Source organism: Anomalospiza imberbis, chromosome 6 (assembly GCF_031753505.1).
Source record: "Anomalospiza imberbis isolate Cuckoo-Finch-1a 21T00152 chromosome 6, ASM3175350v1, whole genome shotgun sequence".
In the NCBI taxonomy this organism is placed as follows: Eukaryota; Metazoa; Chordata; class Aves; order Passeriformes; family Viduidae; genus Anomalospiza; species Anomalospiza imberbis.
In genome coordinates this window covers 4,498,799-4,511,211 of record NC_089686.1, presented here as the reverse complement: position 1 = coordinate 4,511,211, position 12,413 = coordinate 4,498,799, and the positions used below count along the sequence as shown (strand labels likewise).

The window sequence follows — 12,413 nt, the reverse complement described above, 5'->3', positions numbered from 1 at the left end:
CTCTGGGTGGCTCACAGAGATCCCTCTCCATGTACAGGGAGGACGTGCATGAGGGGTTTTCCTGCTCCTCGCAGAGCCCTGGCTCTGCAGGATGGGCCTGAGCTCCTCCAAGGCGCAGCCCAGGGTGACCAGGGTGGCCCCGGTGCCCACCCAGGGGGATGTGCCCGCTCTGGCTGCCCTGCAGGGGCTGCCCAGAGAGCCAGGCCAGCCCACACCCTGGGGAAAGCCCATCTTCCACCTGGAACTTCCTCCTCTGCGGGAGACCTGGTACGGGAGAGCCTCTGCAGGTGAGGGTGTCACTGCTGGGACATTGTGAACCTGGGGTCACTGGGGCTGTGGGTTTTGCTGGCTGCACTCTGGGGTGGGTGCAGGGCTGTGCTGTCCTGCATCAGCAGCTTTGCGCCATTTTTGCCATTTCCAGGATGTTTTAGCTTTGGGAGAACTCATTTTCCCCCCTTCCACTGTTTTGGAAAGTGTCTCACTCACCAGATCCCAGCTCTGCGCTCCCATCAGGCACCCCCCTGGCAACAGCCCAGCGCCACCCTGGCACCCACCTGTGTCCAGGCAAGCCCTTGTGCACCCCCCCTGTGACCCCATCACAGCCCTGTCCTGCTCGCCTGCCCCTGCCAGGCACATCTCTGCCCCGATCAGCATCAGATTCTGGGCAGGTAAATCTCAGCACTGGAATCAATGACAAATTTCCAGGGGCAGGGGAAGGCAGAGAGCCTGGCTGTGTGTGCTTCCCCACAAGCAGCCTCTAAACTCCATCCATACCCAAATCCTTCCCAGAGCTCTGCATCCATCTGGAAGAGGAGGTGCAGCTCTCCACAATGAGCTGGATGCTGACAAATGCCTCCCACAGCTCTCAGGGGAATGTGGGGAGAAACATCCATGGAAAACAGCAGGGTATGGGGAAGGGCGAGGCAGAGGGAGGAGGTGCACCCCCAGCACTCCCTTCTCTGCTCTTCCACTCCCAAAAATCAATTTTTGACTCACACCAAGCGGTGTTAAACACTGCTGCTTCACCAGAGGCTGGATGTTTCTTCCAGGATCATTCATCAGGTGGCATCAGGAAGCGGTGAAAGCAAATAAACGTCTGGAGTGATAGCAGTGACATTCCCAGAACTGAGATTTTGGGGAGAATACAGATCAGATCTTGCTGTAGAAGAGCAGGTTTTATGTACTCCATGAGAGCAAGAACAACCAAATGTTCCTGTTCTGGAAAATTATCACTGAGCATTTAACAAATGCTTGTTTAAAAAAAGTGTATTTTATTAAAAAAAAATTAATAAATGCAATCTTCCATTACTTCAGATTTTGAGAAACAAGATGAGTATGCTCAGGAGGACTTGAGTGAAGTATGAGCTCGAGCTGCTGTCTAAATAAGCAAAGCCTCCCAGAGAATAGGTTTTGTTTGGTTTATGAGGGTTCAGCTTGGCTTATTTTAAATCCAGATTCCTCCAGAGGGGAGGATCTGCTGCTGCTGAAGTGCAAGGGTGAAAAACAGAACAGGAGCCACAAGGACGCCTTGAGCTGGGGCTTGGTGATTTGGGGACAGCCAGCCCTCAGTTCTGTATCTGCAGAGGGTAAGGGCAAATGTCCTACAAGCCCCATGCATGGATAGGATAGGAGGGAAAAATTCAAAACAACCCTAAACACAAACCATCAAACCTCCTAAGGGAGAAAAAACTTCCTCTAAGCCATACCCTTCACCAGGACAAGCTTCTCCTAAGTCACGGCCACTTCCCTGTGTCGTGTCCCTGTTCCCACCTCCATGGGCCACCTCCTTCCCTTTTCCTTTGCCCTCAGAAATTCCCTATGCACCCCCTTGCCTGCAGATACTCCACAAGCCTCTTTTGCACTAACGAGCTGCTATTCCACCACGTGTTCCCTGCAGATGAGGTTTGTCTCCAGAGGACCCCCCTGTGCTGGAAATTTTCCCCTCAGGCTCCCATTCCTGCATGTGTGGAGCAGCCACAGCTTCACTCAGTGGTTAAACATTGCCAGGGCTCTGCAAAACATTTACCTGATGGAGTCACCATCTCCCATATCCCAGTAGCCTCACAGGAAGAAGAAATTCCTCCCTGTGAGGGTGGCGAGGCCCTGGCAGAGGGTGCCCAGAGAAGCTGTGGCTGCCCCATCCCTGGAAGTGTCCAAGTGTTCCAAGGATGGGGCTTGGAGCAACCTGGGATAGTGGAAAGTGACCCTGCCCATGGCAGGGGGTGGAAAAAAAAATAGATCTTTATGGTCACTTTGTGGCATTCACATACCCTCTGAACAGAGACTTAGCTTTCTCAGGATTTCTCCTGAGAGAAGCTGTGAGAGAAGCAGAGAAAAGAGAATCACAACAATTCTTATCTCATTTGCTGTTTGTGCCCATGTGGAATGTGTTCTGGAGATTGTTTACCCAAGGTGATTACTTGATTGGATTCTGGTGGTGGTGTTTGGATTCGTTGACCAGTTGGATCCACGTGTGTGCTGGGACTCTCAGGAGAGAGTGATGGGTTTTCGAGTTAGCTAGTTAGTGATAGTTCTTGTGAGTGAAATATAGTTATAGTATAATATAGTTTAATAAAGTAATTAATTAGCTTTCTGAAATCATTTGAGTTCAGACTTCCTTCTCCCCAGGCATTGGGGGTTGCTTATCCGATATCACTTCCAGCCCAAACCACTCCATGACTCTGTGATTGTCTTCTCTCTCTTCCCCAAGAGCCCAGCCCGGTGATCTTCCATGAGGTTCAAGAAGTCCCCCATAAACTGACCTCCAAATTACTGCTTTTCTTGTTAAATATGACTATGAAATTTGGCATCAGCTGTAATGCTCTTCCTGCCCTCCCCTCCCCTGTTACCTCCTCAGCAGCTGCTCAGCCACACCTCAGTGAGCCCCACGTACAAAATGTCATTTGAATGCACCAGGACACTCTTTTGGGGTGAACAGGTGGGATAAACAGATAAAATGTTGTATGAAAGAATTACTTCCTGCACATGCAAATATTTATTTGTGCAAGAAAAGAACAAAAGGGGCAGTGGTGCCCACCTGAGAGCACCAGCACAGAACAGACCTGAGCCCAGATCCCATCCAGGCCTCAGAGAAAGCTCTGCCCTAATAACCAACAGGGGATCACTGGTGTGTGACACGTTCTTCTGGGCTGATTTCCGGGGTCTGGGAGTACACCCAGCCCTTTCACTCCTGCTGCTGCTGCAGCCCAGCTCTGCCACAGTCAGTAAATCAGCAGAGGTACTGCTCAGTTATAGTAAAATGCAGCAAACCCCGGCTCAGGGAAGAAATTATGGAAAGAAAGAAATTATGGAAATCCCAACCAGTTCATGTTTTCAGCCACAAAGCACCAACATCTCCCATGACTTTGCTTTTCCCAGGGCATGGGGGAGCAGAGCAGCCTGGCCTGTATTTTTTTTTTCTTCTTCTTTTCAAATGAAAATGTAAAATCAACACCCTGATTCCCTCCCAAGCTTCTCAGTGCTTACTGTCTATTTTTCCTTTCCAGATCAGAAGGCTGAAGGATCTGCTTTATTAACACTATACTACATTGCATTAATATACTATTTAAAGAGATACTATCCTGTTCTACATACTTACTTCTTACTTACCTGTCTAACTAACTCACAAACTCGTGACTCTGCTGAGAGCCCGAGCCACAGCTGGATCCCATTGGTCACTGACCCCAAACAACCTTCACCAGAATCCAACCCAGCAATCACTGCAGGTAAACAATCTCCACACCACATTCCACATGGGGAAAAGAAAGGAACAGAGATAAAGATTGTTTTCTCTTCTTCTCTCTGTGCTTCTCCAAGAAATCCTGAGAGACAGAATTCTGTCTCTCTGTCCAGAGGATGTGAATGTCACACTCACTCCCACTAAAAAATAACAATAACCAAGTCTCAGGGGCTGAGCAGCAGGGAAAGACCCAAACTGCTTCCTGGGCCTGACTTTAACACTGGGAAGGCAGCAGAGATCAAGGATTTCTTGGCCACCTGATGGTTACAGGGCATGGTATCAGAAGAGTCCCTTGCCCACCCAAATCCCTGGGAGTGGCCACAGGAGACACAAGGATGGTGATGGTCATATTTAGAAGCCTGAGGAGTGGTTGTAGAGGGAAACTGGAGAGGTATTTGTTGGAAATCACAGGCACACCCACTTTACTCCTGCAGCCAATAGAATATTCCATGTGTTACTGGAATACACAGCCAGGGACTTCAGTGGGACGCTGAAGCCAACCAAAAAACAGGGCACAAAGCTATTGCTGAGTGCACCTGATCACCCAAAAGTAACTTGATCCATTTCTTTAACCTTTAAGGGCCCCTCTCTTGGAACTCCTTGCCAGGAAAGGATGGGACCAGCATCATCAAGCAGCACCCACCTCGAAGGCCTCAGGTAAGGCGAGTGTGGAAGCTCCCTGGGAGCTGCTCTGATTGACCCCTCCTCGTGGGCTTTTTTGGGGACAGGGCCACGTGTCACAGCACTGAATTGCAGTGAAATATCAAAACCTTACAATTCTGATAGATTTGTAAGGCACAGTATGTTTATTTCAGCGCTGGACGCATGTGAGGGGTCTTTTCTTTCCCTTCAAAGGGCATGTGCGCCCCTGAAAACTGCCGATCCTTTTTTATTACTCTAGCTAATTTATATATTCATAGAATTTCACAATAGGTTCATGCATATTCATTCTTCTGATTTTACGTTACACTTACAGCTAGTTACACTTGTACTCAGGCTTCGTCAGAAAGTACAGAGAGAACTCCTGGGTCACCCTGCACTAAGGTCCGAGGAGTCTTTCTTATCTCTTTAGCTTGGAAATTTGTGTTCTTTCTCCTTAGCTGGGGCAGTTTTGCTAGTGCTGCAGTTACCAGACTAAACAGCATATTTGACTTATGTTAGCAAGCTCAAAGAGGCACATTTCACCTAAATCCAAATGGATTTCTACCCTGTTAAATTTTTACTTTGTCTCAGCACCATGGTGGGGGAAGCAAATACCCTACAGCAGCACAAGAGGGAAGTCCTACTTTTGGGTGATCACGAGCTTGCGTGCTCTGGAGACACCCAGCAAGGACACATGTCCCAGTGTAGCACATGGGGCCACCTCTGCTGGGATGTCCCACTGTCCTTGGGGGGGTCTGGGTACCTGCAGGCAAATCCTGGTGCTCCCATGGGGACAGTGTGGCCAAGACAGAGCCCTTTGCAGAAAGGATCCAACTTGCATCATGTGGGGCCGGTTTTGGCTCTTCAGGGAAAGGCAGCGGCTTCGGAGCAGAGATGGTGAAGCAGACAGACCTGCTGTGCACGAGGGGACGGTGAAAGACAGCAATTATTCTGGGTTTCAGGAATTGCTGTTTATGCCCTGTACCTGCCCAAACTCCCTCAATTTCCCCATCCTGCACTTCCCAGATCCATTCCTCCCCAAAACCCAAACCCCATGACTCTACCTGGCCTAACAGCCAAGATTTGCCTCCACACAAGGGCTACTCTTACATAACTAAAGCTCAGAAATATCTTCAAATCTTTATTTCTGCCCCCCCCGTACTTGGCACTGGTGAGGCCACAGCTCAAATCCAGTGTTCATTTATGGGCATTTCTTCCCAATATCCAACCTGAATCTGCTTAGAGCAACCTGGTCTAGTGAAAGGTGTCCCTGCTCATGATACCGGGTTGGTCCTTAAAGTCCTTCCCAACCCAAAAATTTCAGGTTTCCATGATTCTGTGAACAGGAAATCCACTGGAACAGGAGATCTCCTTGCTGTGATTATTGTGGGAACCCAGGGCAAGGGGAATATCCCCCTGTCTGCCCCGCGGTTCTCTGACTCCCAGGAAAACACTGACTTTGACCCTCATTTATGGAGAAGGCCTCCTAAGCCTCAAAGTAAACTAGAAACCAAAAAAGTGTGAAATAGATTGTAGGGATTGTAGAGAGTAGTGTAGTGTGTCACATGGGTGAGAAATTTAGGTTTTAGGATTTTTAGTATGTTATAGATGGGTTCAAGATGGAGGGTATAGGGTGTTGTCTCGAGTTCCTTTCTTCTTTCTTCTTCTTCCTCTTTCTTCTTGGGTTTAGGTGGTATCTTGTAATTGTAGAAAAATCCGCATTGCGGGATTTAAGGTGTCAGTTATTGGGTTAGAAAGGAAAATAATCTAGGTGTCACTTCTTAATTGGGTAGCTCAGTTTTTGATTAGACTTAAAAGGCCTTGCTGCACGAGGTCGTTTGCCATTTTTGTGCTGTTTTTCCTGCACGCAGAGTCTGGTGCAGATGGCGTGCTGAAGTTCTGATAAGATAACAATAAACAGAAGCTGAAGACCGATAAGTCCAACGTGTCTCTTGTTCCTGACACAGATCTGCTCCAGGAGGGTCTCCCCTGTCAGGGGAGCCCCCAGGGATTTGCCCAACTTGGGGCCAGCAAACTCACAATTATGATCTTTTAAATATAATAAAGAATGGAAGAGCCACCAAATGGGGTCACTTAAACCCACTCCCCTCAGGGCTGTGGCTCTGGGTGACACTGGTGGCTTCAGAGCTCAGAGGTGGCCACCAGCTATGGAATAACTTGTCCCTGGGTTTGGTGGCATGATGCAACAGTGGCATCTGAATTGAGCCCACCTACACCCTGACAACTGTCATATGGAATCACAGTTTCCTTCAGAAACCTCTGACCAGCACGGATTTTTTTAATTACGGGTTTCATTTCCATCACGGCTGTACTCGTGTATTATTGAGACACTCCTTGTAAACACTCACTTCAGGACAAAGACTCTGTTAATCCTACCCTGTTCTGCTGCTGTTGCTCTTTGGGAGTGCTCACAGCTCCAGCAAAAGCCTTTTTCCTGTGGGAATACTCTCAAAGGCAGCAGAGCAGGCTGATGTGGCCTTCTCAAGGACTTCGAGGATCTTGGTCAGGGAGTATTTCCAGACAAAAACCTGTGACATTCACAAAAACTAAAAGGAAAAGTCAATTTTCCAGCCTGGGACAGACAGAGCTTTACCCAAAAGCCTGAAGCTCGGCTTCCTCAGCAGGGCAGGACGATGAGCTGAGGGGTGTGGGAGGTTTTCTGCCTTCATCCACCCTGTGCTGGTGGCCTCGGTGCCTTCCTGGAGCGACGCCAGCCTGGACCACAGCTTGTGGTGGCACATGCTGCCATCTAGTGCAATTTTTCAGTTTCATATTTGGCTTTGTGGGTTTTTTTTTTTGTGATGCTAAGAGATGTGCACTTGGCGTTGGGGACTAGTGGGGAATTCTCCCTTTTACATGACGCTGATTTTCCCTCCTGCATTTTCACACGGATCCAAAATGACAGCTCAGGATTCAGCAGCTGCTCAGTGCAGACAGTCAGAGACATGTCCCTATTGAGTCTTAACTTTTTTTTGTTGGGGTTGGTATTAAATGTGTGAGATGGTATTTTTTGTTTGGATTTAGATGTTTATTCGTTTTTATTTATACTGTAGTTTTACAAATTGTGAGGTTTATAGTATTTTATTTTAATAATTTTTTTAATGGAGTTGTATCTCTTTTTTTATAAGGTTTTTTAAGGATAAATTGTTTAATTAAGAAATTACACCTAAATTATTTTTATTTTTAACCTAATAACTAATTATTTGTGGTTTCTAATGTGGACTTTTAAATTTAATTATATAATATTAAACTTATGAAGAAGAAGGTGAAGAAGAAGGACTAGTCTTTGTTTTAAAAAATTTATCTTGTTTTATATACATTATTATATTTCAAAACATTAAGTTTTCTAATATGTGATATTATATACTTTTATTTAAACTATATACTCATAATCTTAGTTCTTTTATTTAATTTTGGAAGTCTTCTCTACAGCCTCAGGTCAAATATGTCGCTATTGGACATTAAATGAGTACACAGAAGTTTGGTGAGTTCAAGAGAGAAAAAGAGCTAATTTTATTTCTAATCTCAAAGTATATAGAATTCTAAAAGTGACAGAGGATTGGAGGATGAAATTGCCACCTCTCCAACCACACTGGTCAAACCAACAGTCCATCAATTCTCTCTTCTCACAAAGAAGAATGCAAAACAATCATTATTTACATGAACAGTGCGTGAGAACTCCAGTAGAAATATGTAAACATTATCAGAAGGCTAAAGAAGTTTCATGAGAACTTTAAAACTTTCAAAAGAACTATAAAAGAAAACCTAACACTTTTAAAAATCAGGGCAACACAAATGCAGTGTTCCTTTGGGGGCCAGTGCCTGTCAGCACAGCAAAGTCTAAAATTCTCAGTAACCAGGGTTCCAACATGTCCCCATTTATTGGGCACTTGTTCATAATCAAGGAGTTAATGGTGTCCCAAATAAAGTATAAGTCAGGTGTTACAAAGTCCTTTATGGTCTGCTCTTTAATTTTTATGGAAGCTGTACTGAGCTCACCTCCTAGGAGGGAACTCTAGGCGGAATCACCACCCCTGGAAGTGCTCAAAAATTGTGTAGATGTGGCACTGAGGGACACGGTTTAGTGATGGACCTGGCAGTGCTGGGATAATGGTTGGGCTTGATGGTCTGAGGGGTCTTCTCCAACCTGCTGATTCTATGGAATCCAAGCCATAGAATGACCTGGCAACACCTCAGAGCTTGGCGTGATTTAAGGAGGCATCTTTGCTCCTTAAGATAAAAATCCATGCTCAGAGCAGCCTGTAGAGCAAGTCTCTGCCTATTTTCACCAGCCACCAGAAAAGGCACTTTGTACCATGCACAGTTTTGCAGAGAGAGGTCTTATTTAGGCCAATGTAAAGACAGGCTGGACAGAGGGAATGGTGCTCTAGGCCTCCTCTAATTGGGATCTGTCCTTTGATGACCTGATAGGATTCTTAAGATTAAATTAGACACACTCCAGTTTTGCCATGAAGCAATCTGAGCTGTGGTTTGGCTTCACTCTGGTCTTGGATGGAGCTTTGGGTGCTTTTGGGGCTCAAAGAGAAATACCTGCAGGGATGGAATTACTGTCAAACTGGGGCTTTGCTGCCTGTGCTGTAATGCAAAAGATTTCCCCAGTTTTGGCCACTCCTGAAGGACCAAAAGATCCTCATCTCCCTGAGATGCCAAACTCCTTCCTGTATCCCAAGCAGCTGGGCCAGAATTGGAGCTGGAAAAATTTAGAAAGTCTTTAAATTACAAGGCAGTTTCATATCCAGTTTTATGATCCTGTAGAACGAGCAATGCTAAATATTATAAATACTGGATTTGCAGAGGCTTGAACCTGCCATCCTTCCACAAGCAATCACTCCTGTGAAGCCCTGGAGTCAGCCAGAAGTGGCTGCAAGCCCAAAACCAAAGGTAAGTGCATGAGTCTGTGCCCTTCCACAAGCCATTCCTGGCTGCAGGCTCTTTCCCTCCCACTTTGGGCACCGTGAAGGGCAGTAGTTGGTATTGAACCCCTGGCTGTGCTCCTGTCCCTGGCTGAGCCCAGGACACTGAGCTGAAGTGCTGGCGTGTGGCTGAGAGGATCCAAAATATGGGGAAAGCTTCCTAATCTCCAGCATGACACTTCCCTTGATGAGATGGACCTGCTGAGCCATGATATTTAATATTTTAGAGGCTGAAAGTATGAGAGGTACATTTTTAAATTATTTATTTGAGCACCCATCACTTGCAGTTGGTGGGGAGAAGGGAGAGACCTCCTCGCTCTCCCTGACAGGAATTAGGAGCCAGGTGGGGCTCAGGCTCTGCTCCCAGGGGACAAGGGACAAGAGGAAGTGGCCTCAACTTGTGCCACGAGAGGTTTAGATTGGATTTTAGGGAAAATTCCTTCACTGAAAGCATTGTAGGCATTAGAACAGGCTGCCCAGGGCAGTGATGGAGCCACCATCCCTGGAGGGATTTCAAAGCCACGTGGATGGGGCACTTGGGGACATGGGTGAGTGCTGGCCTTGGCAGTGCTGGGGGGACGGTTGGACTCCATGATCTTAGATACTTTTTCCAACCTTCACGATTCTGTGAAGTGTGATTTAAAGGCTGCAAACACTGTGTGCCACAAACACCCCCTGCAGCCCCAAAAATGCAAAAGCCGTTCTTCCCTTTGGATCATGAGATTATCTTGCAGAACCAACTCAATGCAGAAACACCTCGGGGGTCAGAAGCACGAATACAATGTTTTAATGAAGTTTTTTCCCCTCCTGCCCCTGAGCTGTGGGATAAACTGCAAGCACAGTGGAAATCTGTGCTGAATTCCTGCAAGGTGCCCACACCGGGAGAGGCTTGCTGCCTTTATCTGGGAGTGCCCGAGGGGTTTGTGAGCTGGTGGCTCTTCCTTTCTCTTTCAGAAAGTACAGGTGTATTTAGTTGCATCCTTAAATACCTCGTAGGTGCTGGAGAAGAGGGGGCAAAGCCTGAATCCCCTCCCTGGCAGGAGGCAGCACTTGCACAAGCTTCAGATGCTGGACTTGACCCGCAAGCGACGAGAGGTAATGCCAAGGTGGATTTGGGGAGGGGATGGAGGTATCTCTCCCACGGACCAGGAGGCTTCAGACCTCTTGCTGGGAAGGTGAAAGGAAGCTTTCCCTGAGTCTTAGGCAGAGGGATGGTGGGGAGCATCCCCAGGGCCCCTGTGATCAGCAATTACCTGTGATTTTTCCAACACTTTGCCCTCATTTGGCCATGACTCACGGAGAAACCAAAATTCCCTGTCCCAGTCGTGTTCTGTCATGTACCCAATCTGGCAGATTCCATTTGCTGGGGTTAAACTACTCGACTGTGCAATTATTTCCAGGGCCACCCCCCTAATGCTGTGCCAGTCGAGCTATTAAAACACGTTTGCACCTCTGCTGCTTGTGTTGACAACTCATTTGCAAACCCAGGCGGAGCTGAAGAGGAATCTCCACAGGGAGGTGAAAATCAATAAGCAAAACATCAAGGAATTCAGCCCCAAGGATGTCCTTGACACTCCCCAGAGAGGTGACAGCACCAGAAGCCCAGACCCCATCCCCGCTGAGCACAATCAGCGTTTTCCTGAAGACCACCCTGGTAAGTGGAAAACTTTCCAAGGCGCTGTAAAACTCACCAGCCCTCCTAAATGTCATCAGAGATGTTTCCCTGTGGAAGATGTTTCCACTGCTCCATCTCCATGCAGTGATGAGAAGCAGGTTCAGGGGGGAAAAGGACAAAGCTTTTTGTCCTGTGTTTGTAGGACAAAGCACTGGAATGCTTCAGAGGGTTCTCTGGGATAAATGTGACACTCACTGAGGCTGATCACTTCTGGGTTTAGGGTTTTTTTCCCACTGTCCCTACAGAAGTGGATCTCAGCCACCTCTTCATCCTGACCTGTGCAAGGCAGGGGCCCTTTCCTGCTTTGCCTGCACGTGACAACCTTTGGCACGGGCTGGGAATGTTCCACCAAGGCTGGAAGTGCTTAAATCAGTGAAAAGCTAACCTGAAGGTGAACTTTCACCAGGAGGAAGGGGAACAAACCTGGCTTCCTATTCCCTTGTGGCTCTTCACCTCAGCTCTCTTCCCCTTGGGGATAAAGCCATATTGCCAGAATCTATAATTTCACCAAATGTAATCCCAAGTGTGTTACACCTCCCCCTGCCCCTGCCATGGAGTCTGGTCTTACAGGGAGCTCTCAGGATTTTCCTTACATGCCTCCAGCTGTCCATAGCCATTCCCAGCTCAACCCCAGGTGACTGAGAAGCTCTGCAAACCCCTGATATTTTATTTTTTTTCTCTCCCCCAGGAACCACGTGGGGTGGAGGCCTCTCCAGGCAGCCTGGCAGGGCTGAACTCTCTCCAGACAGGAGGGGGAAGGTTGACCTGTGGCTCTGCAGGGAGCCACGGACGAGGGATCTGTTCTGGGACTCCTCCAGCACAGGGTCAGAGGAGTGGGAGAGGGAAGAGAAGATTCACCACAAACCCACGCTCGTGAGGACCAAGACAGAGAGAGTTTCCCTCTTTGATGACTTCTTTGACAGGGATTTCTAGTGGCATGGCTGGGGGTGTGCCAAAGGAACAAGCCCCAGCTCTGGAGGGGCTGGAATCCCCCCAGATGGATGGGCTGAGGTTGGAGGCACTGCTGGCTGTAAGTGGAACTTCTGTGAGTACGGGCCAGTGGAAAGGACATGTGGAAATGAGGAGCTCACTGATGTGGGGTGAATAAAAACCCTCTGGGTTGTGTGGCTGAATCAAAATATCTGGGGAAGAAAGCCTTGGATGGAGCAACAGTGAAATGGGGGTAGAGAGAGGAGGAGGGGGCTGGGGAAAGTTCTGGGTTAACCCCAAATATCAAATTTCAACTGAAATGAAATGTTTCACTTGCCTTTGAGTTACTCAATCTTCCTGTTTAAATTGGAGTTAACCTTTTCTAAACCACAAACCCCAGTTCAAAATGCAAGGTAAAATGATTAGTTTAGAAAGTCTTTAAATGACATTTTTTCACATTTCTAAAATTCCT

The 12,413-nt window shown here is 47.5% G+C and overlaps 1 protein-coding gene across 3 annotated transcripts; it reads left to right on the top strand.

Annotated features, from left to right (window-relative positions):
• The first annotated feature begins 63 nt into the window (after window positions 1-63).
• Window positions 64-12,029, top strand: CCDC198 (coiled-coil domain containing 198). Of its 3 annotated transcripts, none has more exons than XM_068192087.1 (6): window positions 65-287; window positions 4,320-4,396; window positions 9,218-9,304; window positions 10,333-10,431; window positions 10,825-10,990; window positions 11,700-12,029. In XM_068192087.1, the coding sequence occupies exons 1-6, from the start codon at window positions 92-94 to the stop codon at window positions 11,942-11,944; spliced, it is 870 nt and encodes a 289-aa protein (XP_068048188.1). In that variant the 5' UTR covers window positions 65-91; the 3' UTR covers window positions 11,945-12,029. The 3 variants fall into 3 exon arrangements, with proteins under 3 accessions (XP_068048189.1, XP_068048188.1, XP_068048190.1); XM_068192089.1 differs by lacking the exon at window positions 65-287 and adding an exon at window positions 1,868-1,992; XM_068192088.1 differs by lacking the exon at window positions 4,320-4,396 and having other exon boundaries at window positions 64-287.
• Window positions 12,030-12,413: the final 384 nt, after the last annotated feature.